Consider the following 19,091-nt stretch of genomic DNA (forward strand, 5'->3'; position numbering starts at 1 on the left):
CCATTTCAACCAATCAGGATGACTTTTATTCTCTGCAATAATTGTGCTGCTTTGGTTTCAAGGCCAATCATCTGGAAACTTAAAGCTTGTCCTATCTGCCTTCAGCTATCTACTTTAAAACAAGAGCTATATAAAGTAATGCAAGAATTAGATGCAATTAAAGCAACTTATAGGACTGTGCAGAATCATAACTTCTCACCACTGCCTCAGAGAATAAAACCACAAAGGAACAGATGGCTCACAGTAGGCTCAGGCAGAATTCGTCATGTGACACAGAAGCATCCACCCGCACAAGTGTTGCCACTACAAAATTCTTTTGCTCCACTACAGCACTGTGATGTTCCTGAAACTAAAATTGAAGCAGAAAAAAAAGAAAAAGCAAAGAAGAGGGAACAAAAAGAGGAGAAGGTACCCAAAGACAAAAGACACTCACAAATCACTAAACCCAAAACACATACTAGGAAATGTAGTTGGAAAGCAATGACCACAAATGCTCACAGTCTAAGCAATAAATTCATGACCTTCAAGCCCTGATGTTGGAGACTGACTTGGACATAGTTGCAGTCACAGAGACATGGCTCCATTGTTCCCATGAATGGGATGTAAACATACCAGGCTATAATCTTTTTAGGAAGGATAGAGAGGGACGTAAAGGTGGAGGAGTAGCTCTGTATGTGAGAGATGATATCGCAGCAACTGAAATGACAGGGAAGTGGGGAAAGGAAGAAGCAATATGGATCACCTTAAAAAGAGAGGATAGAACCTTGGTCCACGTGGGTGTTGTCTATAGACCCCCGACACAATTGGAAGAACTAGATAAAGATCTGATCGCTGATATTCAAAAGTTGGGGAAGAAAAGAGAGGTGCTGCTGTTGGGAGATTTTAATCTGCCGGATGTAGATTGGAAGGTTCCGTCTGCAAAATCGGAAAGAAGTAGAGAGATTGTGGATGCTTTCCAAAGTGCTCTGCTCAGACAAATGGTGAACGAACCCACGAGGGAGGGAGCCACGTTGGATCTGGTGCTCACGAATGGGGATAGTGTGTCAAATGTCCGAGTGGCTGCACACCTGGGAAACAGTGACCATCAAACGGTTTGTTTTGATGTAACAGCTCATGTGGATGGCGGCCACTCTAAACTCAAAGTCCTGGATTTCAAGCGAGCTGACTTTAACAAAATGGAAGAATACCTGAGGAAGGAGCTGATGGGCTGGGAGGACATAAGAGAAGTGGAAGGACAGTGGTCCAGGCTAAAAGAAGTAATAAACAGGGCCACAGACCTTTATGTAAGGAGGGTAAATAAAAGCAAGAGAAAAAGGAAACCGATATGGTTTTCAAAGCAAGTGGCTGAGAAAATAAAGGCTAAAGAGTTAGCGTTCCAGAAATACAAAAAATCTCAAGTAGAGGAACACGGGGAGGAATACCGGATGAAACTGAAAGAAGCCAAGAGAGAGGTACGTCTGGCGAAGGCGCAAGCGGAAGAACAAATGGCTAGAAATGTACGGAGGGGAGACAAAAACTTCTTCAGGTATATTAGTGAAAGGAGAAAGACTAAAAAGGGGATTGTGAGACTAAAAGATACAGCAAAACGCTATGTAGAAAATGATGAAGAAAAAGCCAATTTGCTAAATAGATACTTTTGTTCTGTTTTTACTGAAGAAAATCCTGGGGAAGGACCGAGAGGGACTGGCAAAAGTACACCTGAAAACGAAGTGGATAGAGCACCGTTCACGGAAGAGAGTGTATATGAACAACTTGGAAAGCTAAAGGTGGACAAAGCCATGGGGCCGGACAGGATCCACCCCAGAATACTGAGGGAGCTCAGAGAGGTTCTGGCGGGTCCTCTTAAAGATTTGTTTAATAAATCCTTGGAGACGGGAGAGGTTCCGAGGGATTGGAGAATGGCGGAGGTGGTCCCTCTTCACAAAAGTGGGGATAGGGAAGAAGCTGGAAACTACAGGCCGGTAAGCCTCACTTCGGTTATTGGAAAAGTAATGGAAGCCATGCTGAAGGAAAGGATAGTGAATTTCCTGGAAGCCAATAAGTTGCAAGATCCGAGACAACATGGTTTCACCAAAGGGAAGTCGTGCCAAACGAATCTCATTGAATTCTTTGACTGGGTGACGGGAGAATTAAATCAAGGACGTGCTATGGACGTCATCTACTTAGATTTCAGCAAGGCTTTTGACACGGTTCCCCACAGGAGGCTCTTGAATAAACTAGAAGGGCTGAAGATAGGACCCGAAGTGGTGAACTGGATTAGGAACTGGTTGACGGGCAGACGCCAGAGGGTGGTAGTGAATGGAGTTCGCTCGGAGGGAAAGGTGAGTAGTGGAGTGCCTCAGGGATCGGTGCTGGGGCCCATTCTGTTCAATATATTTGTGAGTGACATTGCCGAAGGGTTAGAAGGTAAAGTTTGCCTTTTTGCGGATGACACCAAGATTTGCAACAGAGTGGACACCCCGGAGGGAGTGGAAAACATGAAAAAAGATCTGAAGAAGCTGGAACAATGGTCTAACGTTTGGCAATTAAAATTCAATGCGAAGAAATGCAAAGTGATGCACTTAGGGAGTAGAAATCCAAGGGAGGCGTATGTGTTAGGTGGGGAGAGCCTGATAGTCACGGACGGGGAGAGGGATCTTGGGGTGATAGTATCTGAGGACCTAAAGCCTATGAAACAGTGCAACAAGGCAGTGGCCGTAGCGAGAAGGTTGCTAGGCTGTATAGAGAGAGGTGTGACCAGCAGAAAAAGGAGGTTTTAATGCCCCTGTATAAGACGTTGGTGAGGCCCCACCTGGAGTATTGTGTTCAGTTTTGGAGGCCATACCTTGCGAAGGATGTTAAAAAAATGGAAGCGGTACAAAGAAAAGCTACAAGGATGGTATGGGAGTTGCATTCCAAGACGTATGAAGAGAGACTTGCTGACCTGAACATGTATACTCTGGAGGAAAGGAGGAACAGGGGTGATATGATACAGACGTTCAAATATTTGAAAGGTATTAATCCGCAAACGAATCTTTTCCGGAGAGGGGAAGGCGGTAGTACGAGAGGACATGAAATGAGATTGAAGGGGGGCAGACTCAGGAAAGATGTCAGGAAGTATTTCTTCACGGAGAGGGTGGTGAACGCTTGGAATGCCCTCCAGCGGGAGGTGGTGGAGATGAAAACGGTAACGGAATTCAAGCATGCGTGGGACAGGCATAAAGGAATCCTGTGCAGAAGGAATGGATCCACAGAAGCTTAGCTGAAATTGGGTGGCGGGGGGAAGAGGGGTTGGTGGTTGAGAGGCTAGGATGGGGGAGGGCAGACTTATACGGGGTCTGTGCCGGAGCCGGTGATGGGAGGCGGGACTGGTGGTTGGGAGGCGGGAAATACTGCTGCACAGACTTATATGGTCTGTGCCCTGAAAAAGACAGGTACAAATCAAGGTAAGGTATACACATGAGTTTATCGTGGGCAGACTAGATGGACCGTGCAGGTCTTTTTCTGCCGTCATCTACTATGTTACTATGTTACATTACAGTAATCTAACAGTGGACAAATTACAGACTGGACAATTTTACAAACGTTTTCGACAGAAACCAGTGATTTAATACGCCGTACAATTCTTAATTTATAAAATACCTTTGCTGTTATGTTTCCAACCTGGTTTTTCATAAATAATGTAGTGTCAAGTTGCACCCCCAAATTTCTAATCTGATGGACAATGGGGATACTAGCAGAGTCAATGTTAAAAATCTTAGAACAATTTACCCCTTTTGTACCAGAGAGGAAAAGAATTTGAGCTTTCGAAATGTTCAATTTCAAACGATTTCCCTCCATCCACTGCAATATTTTTGAAAGGAAAAATCTCAATTTAACAAAAGTACGTTCAAAAGAGTTCTCGACAGGCAATACAAACTGTATGTCATCAGCATACAACTTGTATTGCACCCCCAAACATCTCAACAATGTGCATAAAGGTAAAAGAAAGAGATTAAATAACACCACTGAAAGACAGGAGCCCTGCGTAACACCTGTCAAACAGGCCAGAGACTGGGAGGGATACCAGTGCCACAAATTTTATTTTATTTATTTTTGTTACATTTGTACCCCGCGCTTTCCCACTCATGGCAGGCTCAATGCGGCTTACATGGGGCAATGGAGGGTTAAGTGACTTGCCCAGAGTCACAAGGAGCTGCCTGTGCCTGAAGTGGGAATCAAACTCAGTTCCTCAGGACCAAAGTCCACCACCCTAACCACTAGGCCACTCCTCCACTGTTGCTACTATTTGAGATTCTACATGGAATGTTGCTATTCCACTAGCAACATTCCATGTAGAAGTCGGCCCTTGCAGATCAGCAATGTGGCCGCGCAGGCTTCTGCTTCTGTGAGTCTGACGTCCTGTCAGACTCACAGAAACAGAAGCTTGCGCAGCCTTCTACATGGAATGTTGCTAGTGGAATAGCAACATTCCATGTAGAATCTCCAATAGTATCTATTTTATTTTTGTTACATTTGTACCCTGCGCTTTCCCACTCATGGCAGGCTCAATGCGGCTTACATGGGGCAATGGAGGGTTAAGTGACTTGCCCAGAGTCACAAGGAGCTGCCTGTGCCTGAAGTGGGAATCGAACTCAGTTCCTCAGTTCCCCAGGACCAAAGTCCACCACCCTAACCACTAGGCCACTCCTCCACTCCACAAATGGTATTCAATGTTGATAAGTCAGAGAAACTGAAACAAATCTCTGTAAACCTGGAAGACGTAATGATTTGGAATTGAAAAATGAATTTGAGCTATTGTTAGTAATATGTAACTTATCTTTAAAATCGAGTATGGTACTTGAAGATTGGAGGGTGGTCAATGTAACACCAATTTTCAAAAAGGGTTCCAGAGGTGATCCGGAAAATTATAGACGGGTGAGCCCAACATCAGTGCCAGGCAAAACGGCACAGACTATTACAAAGAAAAAAAGTTACAGACCATATACACAAGCTTGGATTAATGAGACAAAGCCAACATCGAATTAGTCAACATTTCTTTGAAGGAAAGAATAAACATGTGGATAAAAGTGAGTTGGTTGATATTGTGTATCTGGATTTTCACAAGGCATCTGACAAAGTACCTCATGAAAGAAAGACTCCAGAGGAAATTAGAACATCATAGGGTAGGAAGTAATGTCCTATTGTGGATTAAAAACTGGTTAAAAATAGAAGACAGAGTAGGATTAAATGGTAAGTATTTTCAATGAAGAAGGGTAGATAGTGGGGTTCCGCAGGGGTCTGTGCTGGGAATGCTGCTTTTGAACATATTTATAAATGATCTATAGATGGAAATAACTAGTGAAGTCATTAAATTTGCTGATGACACAAAGTTATTCAAAGTTGTTAAATTGCAAGAGGATTGTGAAAAATTGCAAGAAGACCTTACGAGACTGGGCATCTAAATGGCAATGACGTTTAATGTGAGTAAGCACAAAGTGATGCACGTGGGAAAGAGGAACCTAAACTATAGCTACGCGAAACAAGATTCCACATTAAGAGTCACCACCCAGAAAAAGGATTTAGGTGTCATCGTTGATGATACGCTGAAACCCTCTGTTGTGTGCAGCGGCAGCGAAGAAAGCAAACAGAATGTTAGGAATTATTAAGAAAGAAATGGAAAACAAAAATGAGAATGTTATAATCACTTTGTATTGCTCCATGGTGTGATCGCACCTCAAATATTGTATGCAATTCTGGTCACCGCATCTAAAAAAAGATATACTGGAATTAGAAGACGTAGAAAGAAGGGCGACAAAAACAATAAAGGGGAAGGTACGACTTCCTAATCAGGAAAGGCTAAAGCGGCTATGGTTCTTCAGCTCGGAGAAAAGATGGCTGAGGGGAGATATGATAGAGGTCTATGAAATAGTGAGTGGAGTGGAATGGGTAGACATGAATTGCTTGTTTACTCTTTTCAAAAATGCTAGGTCTAGGGGGCATGCAATGAAGTTAAGTAGTAGTAAATTTAAAACAAACAGGAGAAAATATTTCTTCATTCAATGTGTAATTAAACTCTGGAATTTGTTGCCAGACAATGTGGTTAAAAGTTAGTTTAGCAGGGTTTTAAAAAGGTTTGGATAATTTCCTAAAAGAAAAGTCCATAAGCCATTATTAAGATGGACTTGGGAAAATCCAGAGCTTATTTCTTGGATACTACTACTACTACTTAGCATTTCTATAGTGCTGCCAGGGTTACGCAGCGCTGTACAAGTTTAAGCAGCATACAATCTGTTTTATTGTTTTGGGATCTTGCCAGGTACTTGTAGCCTGGTTTGGCCACTGTTGGTAATAGGATACTGGGTTTGATGGACCTTTGATCTGTCTCAGTATGGCAACCCTTATGTATTTATGTTCCTAGTAGGAACTGGAAGAGTATAAGGAAACAATCTACAGGTGAGTTCAACTAATAGAGAGTGCCTGGGACTCCCAAGGCTGCCAGTGATTTCCTGCTTTGCAAATATCTTACCTGGGCCTTCTCTGACTACCATTTTAGTGTTGATTTAGCCTTGCTGCTGATGCCAGTGACAAAAGTAATGAGGCAGAGAGTATTTGGAAGTGTACTGAAGAGAGGTCCAACCTAACAGACACATCAAAGGAATGTAACTTTCAGCAAACATTTAAATTCTTAATTAAATTTGTTGATTTTGTACGGAAAGGAGTATTTTTAGTTTTAGTCATTTCACGTAATGGAAGTTTTGTTTGAGTGGGAGGTGTTATATTAAACCACATTAGAATAAAGGGATTTGTAAGGAGGGTGGGAGGTGGTTTTATTACAATGGTACAGTGTATTGGAAGATAAGATCCCAGGGGAACAAAAGATCTGTGTTTAGTGTTAGAGGTTGAGACATTTCTCAGTTGCCTGTGCTTTGTGTGAATGAGTGCTGGAAGAAGAATGGAAGGGATAGGTGAATTGAGGATGAAATTGTAAAGGATTGTTTTTCAGTCCTATGCTTAATGGTAAGAAGAAATGAGAATAGTGGAAAAGCTAGGGATGGATATGAAGGTCAGACAATGGATTATCAAGCACGGTCTAATGAAGGCAGATATCAGCCAGGCACCCAGACTGTATATTACCAGCGACACTGCCAGCACAAGTGGGGAAACCAGACAGGAAAGTTGTTAGCAAACCTGGTGCGGGCCCGCAACCCAAAACAACGTATAGCTCAATCAAAGGGACTTCAGGAATGGTCTATAAAGGGGCAAAAGAGAGAAAGCAGTTTCTAAGGTACTACAAACATTCGTATGTCAAGGATGTAGGAAGCGGCCCTGCTCCTTTTACTGTAAATTTCCTGTGTTGAAGGGGCAGGTGGGGCAGACAGAGCTAGAACAGTCATGTGCAGGGAGATGGATTCAAGTGGCTTGCTATGACTTTTACTGCTGCTGCCTCTACCGACAACGAACCAGGAAGAGACAGGGCCCAACACTGGTTGGTAGCAGAAGAGAGGGGAAATTTGTGACTGGCTGTCCTGGTCCGATTACTTACAAACCCAAACGAGGCTTACAAACTCAAATGAGGTTTCCACGACCCCAGTTGGGGTTGTGACCCACAATTTGGGAACCACTGATACAGAAGATCATACATTCCAATGGTCAACTTAAAGGCTTCAGACTTGTTCAGGGGAAGGTCAGTGTAGAACTTTGATGTGGAAAGATGAGTTAACCTCCAGGTATGCCCGTTTGAGAATGTGGCAAATATCTATCATATCTGGGTTTTCTCAACTGTATTTTATGGAACAGCTTTGATGTGCAAGAGTCTTTTGAACCCTTATCAGACACAAGCAAGGAGATTAAGACATGGCTCAATTCTTGGGCCCATTTTCAGAATGAGGCAAAGAGACCCAGCCATCTGCAAAGCCTGGCTACCACCGTGACCATAGCCAACTCCCTGGGACATGTGTTGAGCCCTCAATGTCAGCTTCTTGGAACTGGATTCAAGTTCAAGCCAACATGCAGTGGATCCAAAAAAAACCTCTCACGATGAGTGTCTTCCTGAACAAGGTCTTTATTGAAAAATGCTGCACAACTGACCCGACACGTGGTTGTTTGCTTCACTGGATTCAAGTTCATCACCAATGTAGGTATAGAAGCTGTCCTCCTAGGACCAAAGTGCTTTGAGAGACATCCTGGAGCAGACTCTACTCAAGACAAAATTTTACGTCACTGTCTTGCTTCTCTTCCACAATAAGACAAACTTATTATGTGAAATCAAATATGGAAGAGATTTTTCGTCAGAGAGAAAATATAGATGGTGGACCTGCTCAAAGCCCCAGTCCTTCTAAAAAAAGGTGGGAGATGATGGGAGAGAAAGGAAGTCAAACAACAAAAATCAAAAGAAAAAGCAAGGAAATACCAGGAAACTGATTACAGAACTAAGATGGTTGTGGTACCGTGTAAGCCACATTGAGCCTGCAAATAGGTGGGAAAATGTGGGATACAAATGAAACAAATAAATAAATAAATAAACAAACATGAGATAAAACAAGAAAATATTTAACTTTAGAGCAAGAGCATGTTTGAAAACAAAGGCCACAAAGCTTGCAGAAGTACATCTCACCGCATCTGCTGGACTACTGCAATGTGCAAATGTCATACATACTATGCAAAGACTGCAGACCTTATGAGAAATCTTTGGAAGTCATATATTGCTAAGTGCCATGTGTGGTCTGTGATTCAGCTGTATGTTAGATAACCTGCCTATCTTCAGAGAAACTTGTGTTTTGAAACTGGACTATTACAACTTGTGCTTTGGCGATACTGCTGCCTCAAAAGCTACATCAAGTATAATCCAATATTTTGAAGTCAATAAGCAATAAAACATTAACAAAAGAACTACCATAACGATTCCATTGTTGCAATGTTTGCTGTGCTGACTGTACCTGCTCCGACGGTGGAGATAGCACTCTCCTGGCCAATGATGTGCTCTTTTAACCGCTGCTCCAAAGGGAATCTAAGACGCTCCTCTAATGCCCTCTTCTTCTCCTCTTCCAGAAACTGAGAAAATGAAATGCGCTCAATCAGCAAATAGATTGCCTCCTACATTCCTTTTACAGAAATATAAAATCAAACATATAAACGGCGAGTGGCCGTACTCACTCGCAAATGCGCAGTAGAGACTTCCCTCTCTGCCCCGCCCCCGCTTCAATACGTGATGATGGGGGCGGGACAGAGAGGGAAGTCTCTACTGGCATGCTGCAGACGTCGGAACCGCTCCCCCTCCCCCGGAGTCGCCGCCGCCCCTCCATCTGGCCCGAGCACTGTGAACTTACATCAGCACGCACATCAGGAAAGCTGCCGTCGGGCTTCCTTCTCTGCCTTTGTACCGTCCTCGCCGACGTTACGTCACACGAGGGCGGTACACAGGCAGAGATGGAAGCCCGCCTGGATGGCAGCTTTGCTGATGTGCCTGCTGATCTAAGTTTACAGTGCTGCTCGGGCCGGGTGGAGGGGCAGCGGCAGCGACTTCGGGGGGGGGGGGGGCTCAGAACCCCCCCCATTCCAAAAGTAGCCCGTTTTCACGGGCTCAACGGCTAGTATAATATAACAGATAAAGGTCGCAAAACCCATCCAGTCCTCCTGCTGACTCTGCCTGTTGCAAAACTAAACACTCTTATTTTATCTCCAGTTATGTGAAAACGTTTTCCTCCTTCCTGATTTCCTCTATTATTGTACATGTGTCACACTGAATGCATAGGCGTAGACTGGGGGGGGGGGGGGGGGGGGGCAATGCCCCCCCAAACGACGCGAGGCGCCGCCGCGCCATTAGTTTAAAAAAAAAAAAAAAAAACCCACATGCAGGCACGCGCTCCTTTCCATCCGCTTGGCTTCCCTGCCCTCTCTATCTGCGTCCCGCCTTCCTCTGACGTCATTTCCTTTCGGGCGGGACGCAGACAGAGAGGGCAGGGAAGCCAAGCGGACGGAGAGGAGCGTGTCCGTCTACTCCTCTCTCTTCCTCCCTCCCTCCGGCACAGGCAGCGCAGCAGTCTTTTTCAGCGTTCCTGGCAGCGGTAGCGATGTACACGCTGCCTTCGGTTCTGCCCCAAAGCCTTCTCTTCAAGTTCCTGTTCCCGCATAGGTGGGAACAGGAACTTGAAGAGAAGGCTTCCGGGGCAGACCGAAGGCAGCGTGTACATCGCTACCGCTGCCAGGAACGCTGAAAAAGCTGAAGACTGTTGCCTGCACCGGAGGGAGGGAGGGAGGAAGAGAGGGGGTAAACGGAGTCACCATCTTGGACCTCGGGGGGGGGAGCAGAGGGAAGATGGATGGGACTGGGAGGGGTGGGGAGCAGAGGGAAGGAGCAGGAGATGAATGGGACTGGGAGGGGTGGGAAGCAGAGGGAAGGAGCAGGAGATGAATGGGACTGGGAGGGGTGGGAAGCAGAGGGAAGGAGCAGGAGATGAATGGGACTGGGAGGGGTGGGAAGCAGAGGGAAGGAGCAAGAGATGGATGGGACTGGGAGGGGTGGGAAGCAGAGGGAAGGAGCAGGAGATGAATGGGACTGGGAGGGGAGGGAAGCAGAGGGAAGGAGCAGGAGATGAATGGGACTGGGAGGGGTGGGAAGCAGAGGGAAGGAGCAGGAGATAAATGGGACTGGGAGGGGTGGGAAGCAGAGGGAAGGAGCAGGAGATGAATGGGACTGGGAGGGGTGGGAAGCAGAGGGAAGGAGCAGGAGATGAATGGGACTGGGAGGGGTGGGAAGCAGAGGGAAGGAGCAAGAGATGGATGGGACTGCGAGGGGTGGGGAGCAGAGGGATGGACCAGGAGATGGATGGGATTGGGAGGGGTGGGGAGCAGAGGGAAGGAGCAAGAGATGGATGGGACTGGGAGGGTGGGGAGCAGAGGGAAGCCTACTGGAAAGAAGACACTGCATAAAACAGAAGACACTGGGATCAAAGCGAATAGAAAAACTAAATGATCAGACAACAAAGGTAAATAAAAGTATTTTATTTATAATTTATTAATTGAAATGTGTCAGCTTTTTGAAATGTGCATCTGTGATATTTTGCCTGTAAATTTCATTTCCTTCCTCCATATTAGCATATTCATTTGCATATTTATATATGCAAATGATATGCTAATATGCTCCGCCCATTCTTTGCCCCCCCAAATGAAACAGTCAAACTACGCCTATGACTGAATGGTTTCTGATCTTTAAACAGAATGCAATATTAACCATAGGGAACCTGAGTAAACAAATACATGAAGTTATATTTTAAAACGGTTAAGGACCAAAATTTTCCAGCACTCATATAATCCATGTGAAAAACTAACTACCCCCTTAGTTAATCAACCAATTTTCATTGATAATTAGATTCAGCTGATTGAACACAGCCAGGCTTGACTGCAGCTAGTCCTGTGGTTTCTAAACTTCACTATACGTTGAGCCTTACCATAGTCGCCACAAAGTTTCTACAAGAATGCTATGCCACCATCAAAGGAAATTCCGGAAGAAATTAGAAAAAAAAAGTTGAACTATATCAGTCTGGAAAGTGATACAAAAGTTATTTCTAAAGCTCTGGGACTTCACTGAACCACAGTAAGAAACATTATCAACATCCCAGATCAATTTAACGCTGGAATTCGTTGCCAGCGAATGTGGTAAAGGCGGTTAGCTTAGCGGGGTTTAAAAAAAGGTCTGGGCGGCTTCCAAAAGGAAATGTCCACAGACCATTATTAAATTGACTTGGGGAAAATCCACTGCTATTTCTGGGATAAGCAGGATAAAATGTGATGAACTTTTTTGGGATCTTGCCAGGTATTTGTGACCTGGATTGGCCACTATTGGAAGCAGGATGCTGGGCTTGATGGACCTTTGGTCTGTCCCAGTGTGGCAATACTTATGTACTTATCATTCAAGAACTGCAGCCCTCTCTAGCTTCAGTTAAGGTCAGTGTTGGGGTATCATCCAAGTGTGTTTTGCAAATATGAGACAAGCGTTGATGTTTCTTTTACATAGCATCCACTCTGCAGCCCCCCATTACCTCTCCGCTCTCCCTACATTCCTCCCCGTGAACTCCGCTCACTGGACAAGTCTCTATTGTCTTCCTCCTCCTCCTCCACCACTGCTAACTCCAGGCTTTGCTCCTTTTCTCTCGCGGCACCTTATGCCTGGAATAGACTTCCTGGACCTATACGTGTAGCTCCATCTCTACCTGTTTTCAAATCTATGCTGAAAACCCACCTTTTCACTGCTGCTTTTAGCTCCTAGCCACAATTGCCCTCCCCTTGCCTCTTCCTCCCTTCTCACCCATTACTTCCCTCACCCGTAACTGTCTTGTCTGTCTGTATTATTTAGATTGTAAGCTCTTTTGAGCAGGGACTGTCTCTTTGTATCAGGTGTTCAGCGCTGCGTGCGTCTGGTAGCGCTATACAAATAATAATAATAATAGCAGTGGATTCTTCCTTGCAGGAAGAAAATGACCCCGGCAGTTGGTCTTTGCCAACATATTCATTCTACATTGGTGTGACTAAAAAGAGTTTGCCCTAGCTTCAACTAATTCAAAATACTACAGCATGAATGATAGGAGGATGTAAGCAACATGACCACATCACAGCATTCCTGCAAAAACTTCTGCCTACCAGTACAATACAGGCCTAAATTTTAATTTTTTCAAGGTCCTTAAAGGAAACAGGCCAGAATACTTGAGCAGGATTTCCTCAGACACCTCCCCCCCCCCCCCCAAGTTGCTAAGGTCTTTCCAAGGAATATCCCTAACCACACCCTCTCCAAAAGGAAATCATGCAAAATGACTCCCAGCAGTCAGCCCCTTTTCTGGAGTAGCCCCCACACCTGGAATGCACTCCCAGAAAGCCTTCACTTAATACAAGACTTTCTCTACTTCAGGAATAAAGTGAAAGCTTGGATCTTCTCCCAAGCCTTTGATGGAAGAAATAATTAACTAGCTAGTTACACACACAAGGACTAACACTAGCAGCACATAAACACTGTAGCAGGACTTGCATATCCATTTCTACTCTATCTGAAATCTTTGTCCTGCACCTTTCCTGCCTTCATGTGCAATTTAACCTTTAGTTGCCCTTCTTTCTAGCTCCTGTTACTCTATCTTATGCCTATATATTCCACCTTCACTTATATCTTACAAAGTCTATTAAGATTTGCTTAATGCATATTGTGTTGACATTGTCAGTAGCATACTACGTTTACTGCTGTAATTGTCTCTGTTTGGCTTTTCTTGCTATATTATTATAAGCATTTGTATAGCGCTACCAGACGCACGCAGCGCTGAACACCTGATACAAAGAGACAGTCCCTGCTCAAAAGAGCTTACAATCTAAATAATACAGACAGACAAGGCAGTTACGGGTGAGGGAAGTAATGGGTGAGAAGGGAGGAAGGAACAAGGGGAGGGCAACTGAGTAGTGGCTAGGAGCTAAAAGCAGCAGTGAAAAGGTGAGTTTTCAGCATAGATTTGAAAACACTGCCTTTGGTTAATTACTTCAATAAGGTGAAAATAAATCCTATTAAATAAATACATATTCTCTCTCTGTAGCTCAGCCTTAGATATGCTTCCTTCAAACGAGCACAACTGCGAGAGAGAGGCTTGTGCTGCTGCTGCCATGGTTCAAATCGAGGACTTCGGCTTTCTGAGGTGCCAATCTGAAGTCTTTCCTAAGCAAGGAAGAAACTGTTAGATGCTAAAAGCAACAACTGTTCCTGAAGCCACAGTAGATAATGAAAATAAGCAACCAGTCACCAGCACAAGCATTTTCCTCAGGAATGGTCCTGACAGAAGTTACAAAAAAATAAATAGCAAATAATTCAATTTCTATGGCTGCCGTCAGGCTGTAACTGAAAGGTCTCTTCCCTGCCCATGTTTGATATGGAGCAATAACTTCAGCCACTCCCAGAGGAATGACACTTGCAGGATGGAAATCAAGTTTCAGTGCGCAACATCTCCAGGCTCTCCATATATCACCAAGCTCAAACTACTGCTTCTTCGGCTATCTTTCTCTCTCTTTACATCTAGGCGCATGTCATTTGTCATAATAAAGAATACAAAATGTGCTGTAGATACAAAACAACTATGGGTGTATATATAAGGTTAAGACAGTCATGCACAAAGAGACATCAACCTTGGGGGAACTCAATAGCTGAAAGTGTTCTCAATCTTTAAAGCCTGCAACATCCAATGAAATCTGCATATAGTAACATAGTAGATGACGGCAGAAAAAGACCTGCATGGTCCATCCAGTCTGCTCAACAAGATAAACTCATATGTGCTACCTTTTGTGTATACCCTACCTTGATTTGTACCTGTCCTCTTCAGGGCACAGACCGTATAAGTCTGCCCAGCACTATTCCCGCCTTCCAACCACCAGCCCCGCCTCCCACCACTGGCTCTGGCACAGACCGTATAAGTCTGCCCAGCACTATCCCCACCTCCCAACCACCAGCTCCGCCTCCTAACCACCGGCTCTGGCACAGACCGTATAAGTCTGCCCAGCAAGATCCCCGCCTCCCAACCACCAGTCCCGCCTCCCACCACCGGCTCTGGCACAGACCGTATAAGTCTGCCCAGCACGATCTCCGCCTCCCAACCACCAGCCCCGCCTCCCACCACCGGCTCTGGCACAGACCATATAAGTCTGCCCAGCACGATCCCCGCCTCCCAACCACCAGCTCCGCCTCCCCCCACCGGCTCTGCCACCCAATCTCGGCTAAGCTCCTGAGGATCCCTTCCTTCTGAACAGGATTCCTTTATGTTTATCCCACGCATGTTTGAATTCCGTTACCGTTTTCTTTTAATAATATTTTACTAATAATATTTTATTAGTTAGATGATAGTTGACAAGAGGGAAAAACCCCCCCACAACTGGCCTAGTTGTTCATGACCATACTATCGAGGAAATATCCTAACTGCCAGAGCATGACCAACAATAGACCGTATTTACTGTCTTCGTGCCTCAACCCCCAAAGCAGGCAAACAGAAATTGCACTCTATTGGCTGAAAAGCTTTTCTCAATACTGTGTCCCCAAAATCACCTCTAAATGAAATCTCGTTTGCAGGGTGCAAGGTTGACTTTTCAAAGTTGATGACGATGTTTAGGCTCTGAAGTAGAATGTTTTCCTTCCCGAGGATTACAGCTAGTGTTTCTGAGGAAATATATGATAAAATGGGAACAACAGTGAATAAAAAACTTACAGGAGCAGCTTGATAGGAGAGCTTTTTTTCCCATTTGGCACAAGAGAAAATGCTGAGGTACTATGGAAACCGCTACAAGCAGGAAGGGTCGTGCATGCTCAGAACTTTACACATCTTCTGAGCTCTGGGAAAGGTGTTCTGTCCCAATGAAGTGAGAAAATTGTATCCCCTGGCACGATGGACTCACTACTCTTTGTAACTAGAAAACAAGGACTCTGAGCTACTCTGACAGGAATACACTCTTTCTGTCCCTGAATGATTTGGTTCCACTGAGACTTTTGGGTCTACTGGGCTTGCCTCATCTAGAAATGTGTCATTAGGAGCGGCATGAACTGTTGATGGCATATGACCCAACATTCTCAGCATCTTTCACAGTGCTACACTCTATTACTGCAGTGTTTCCCAAGTTCGGTCCTGGAGTACCCCTTGCCAGTCAGGTTTTCAGGATATCCACAAAGAATATGCATGAAAGAGATTTGATAAAAAGAAGGCAGTGAATGCAAATCTTGGGAAACACTGCAGTAATACAGTGCAGCACTGTGAAAGATGCTGAGAATGTTGGGACTTGGGAAACACTGTATTACAGAGCGCTACTAGGGTTATGCAGCGCTGTACAAATTAACAAAGAAGGACGGTCCCTGCTCAAAGGAGCTTACAATCTAAAGAACGAAATGTCAAGTTGGGGCAGTCTAGGTTTCCTATACCCTTAAAAATGAGAAAGTTCAAACACATCACTCAGCTTTACACCTATTAGGGTATTTTGACAAATGACTGGCAACTAGGTCGTCTATCATCTGACCTCAGATAAAATAAATTTGGAATTGATGGGCACAAATTAATTTCCATACATTGAAGACCAGTAGATGTAAGAAGATAAATATTAGTTTGCCTACCAAGTTTATCTGGCTGCCTCTGCTTAAACTGCTCAAGTTTGAGATATATCCCAACTGTCAGTCACACAAGCTTGATTGCCTACACGAATCAATTCATATCCAAATCAGTACAAGGAATGAGAAAAGAAGCAGCGATTCTGATGAAGCTGCAGGTGTTGATGCTAGTGACAGTAGTGCAATGAGCACGTGCCATATAGACCACGACAGGAATGCATCATTATTTATTTATTGCATTTGTATCCCACATTTTCCCACCTTCAGTTTGCCAAAGAGATACATAAGGTGATGGTAAAGGCCTGAAGGATGCTTGAGTGAATAGGGAGCAGAATGGAACAGCAGCAGAAAAAAAAAGACTTTAGTTCTTCTGTCTAAGGCTCTGGTGAGATCTCATTTGAAATACTGTGTGAAACTCTACAGACCATATATTCAACAAGACAAATCTAGAGGTGAGCTACAAAAATGGTCAGTGGTCTACATCATAAAGCATATTGGGATAGGAGGAGAGATGGGGACATTTAAATAGTTTCAAGTTTCAGTCCTTTTTCAATGGAAAGGAGACTCTGGCATGAGAAGTCATAGGTGAAAAGTGAAAGCGGACAGGCTCAGGAGTAACCTAAGGAAATTTCTTCACAAAAAAGGGTAATGGATGAATTGATCAGCCTCCTAGTGCTGGTGGTGGTGGCAACCAAGAATTCAAGAGTGGAGAAAAGCCTAGTGGTTTGATCACCAGGCTGACAGACAACAAAACCCTCTTCAAATCCCACTGTTGCTCTTTTTGGTCTTGGGCAAGTCACAAAAGCCTTCATTGCCTCAGGTACAAACTTAGTTTATAAGTCTTCTGGGGACAGGGGAAGATCTAGTGTACCTGAATGTAACTCACCTTAAGCTACTACTGAAAAAAGTGTGCACTAAATATAAATACATTTATTTATTACATTTGTACCCCGCGCTTTCCCACACAATGCAGGCTCAACGCGGCTTACACAGTAATTTGCAATACAAAGTTATAGAATAGAAATTTCAAAAACAGTAGTGAAACGCATGAGACAGGCAATGAAGACTGACAAAGAAGACAAGATTTTAGAGGTTGGGCTGTTGGTTTGAATGGGCAGACTGGACAGGCTATATGGTCTTTTGTGCCATGTTCTATGTTTCTCTTCAGAGAAATGCGTTAATTTTATGCATATCATGACAGTAATGAACTTCACGCCTAAACCAGGGTATTTGGAGTGTGATCTCTGCCATAGGCGCCCGGTATAAGAGGCTTGGCAGGCTAAGCCTCCCCTGCTGTGCTCTGAGAGGTTTAAATTGTTGATTTACCTCCATCCTCACTGCAGGAGCTGCAGTGAAAGCCCTCTAGCCTTGTGTAACCAATTGTAGACATTAGTTTATGGTTTGTTTACCTTACTACTGGGAGAGGAGGGGGGGGGGGGGGGGTTGGCTGGGTTGCCAGGGAGATATTTAAGGAGGATGACTTCCTGACCTGCACTGAGAACAGATAGCAGCAGAATCGGACAACCAGACAACAAAGGTAGAAAAGATCATTTTATTTTCATTATAGTGTTTGGAATATGTCCACTTTGAGAATCAGGTGCTCAACATTAAAACTTTATATTTATTTACTTATTTATGGCATTTTATCCCACATTAAACATGAATTAGGGTGTTTTGTGGCTCTACATGAGAATTGTGATGATATGATCCCTTGTTTCATTTTATTGACGGTCTGCATTTTCCGTATGGGTGGTATATTGGTGTATTAGGTTCTGCCCAGTGTAATATTTATGGTTCTGAGTGTGTTTTTGCACAAAGTTGTGCATAGTGTTTTGCAGTTGAGCAATTGTGCTTAGAATATGCTTTGAGCAATCACTTTATTCTTTGACATATGATACATATCTAATATCTAAATTTAATAAAAGGTATTGTGACTTTTATTTTTATTTATTTTTTTCTGTGTGTTATCAGACAATTATGGATTTAAGCTCCACCCCTAACCCCACCGACCGCCTATGATCTCTGCTAACATTTGTATTGTACCAATAAGAGCTTCCTTCTGGAATTCATACATTTCTATGAGTGAGCAGATGAGAATACTGAAGGTGGTATTGCAGATAAACTATGTTAGTGTTGTTAATATTGGTATTATTACTGATAAGAGGATTACGGTGTTTTTTGCACAGGAGTGCTGGTGATTGGGGGATTGATAATATTTTACTGGCAAAGTGTTTGTATAGATGGTACGGAAGGAATGACATAGTAGAGATTTTGGTTGGGTGTGCTGGGATAGTTATATAATGGTGCTAGTGACACTGGCAACAGTATTTAGGTGTGGGAAGAACGACCAACTTTTGGTTGGTCATGAGTGAGGTGTAGGGTTGGTGTTATGAGAGGAAGCCAGAGTAATGTTGCTGGAAACAGTGGTAGCAAAGATGATATGGATGATAGCAGAGTGTGTGCAAGTGCCAGTACAGATGTGTGTGATGATGATAAGAGATGGTGTGGTTAACAGCAGTGGTAGAACAGATACACAGATGGTGTGAGAGGTTGTAGCATTAATAGCTTTAGTACAAATGATGCTGTGGTGATACTATTGATGACAGAGCAGGCAGTGACGGGCGGGGCAAGGGTAAACCCACAGTGATGCCTGGGGTTTGGCTCATATATCATCATGTTAGTTTTGTGGTTTATTTCTCAATGAAATGTGAAAAGAGGAGGACTGATAGATAAGAGGGGACAGACAGAGCATACACTTTCCACAACATAGTGCGGACATTATGCTCAAGCTCCACACAGGATCAAAAATCTAGAGATACAATAGTATTGGAGTTTTTAAGCATATGTAATCATGGATGACGAAAGAGTAGCTTGCATCAGAAAATGAATGTAACACATTTAGCTTTCAAAACAAAAACGTAAATAAAAATATCTTATGAATTGTCTCAGCATCTATGCAAATAAAATATGTGGTACAATTATGATGCTCCACTGCCTACTATTCTGGCCAATTCATTCTCAG

General features: G+C 43.9%; 1 protein-coding gene across 1 annotated transcript in view; it reads right to left on the reverse strand.

Annotated features, from left to right (window-relative positions):
• CLPB (ClpB homolog, mitochondrial AAA ATPase chaperonin) overlaps positions 1-19,091 on the reverse strand; it is a 266,010-nt gene that overhangs the window by 61,944 nt on the left and 184,975 nt on the right. The window contains exon 7 of the mRNA XM_030199980.1: positions 8,898-9,012. Within this exon, the coding sequence (XP_030055840.1) occupies positions 8,898-9,012 (115 nt within the window). The remainder of the gene's footprint in view (positions 1-8,897; positions 9,013-19,091) is intronic.

This window comes from Microcaecilia unicolor, chromosome 4, assembly GCF_901765095.1.
Source record: "Microcaecilia unicolor chromosome 4, aMicUni1.1, whole genome shotgun sequence".
NCBI lineage: Eukaryota > Metazoa > Chordata > Amphibia > Gymnophiona > Siphonopidae > Microcaecilia > Microcaecilia unicolor.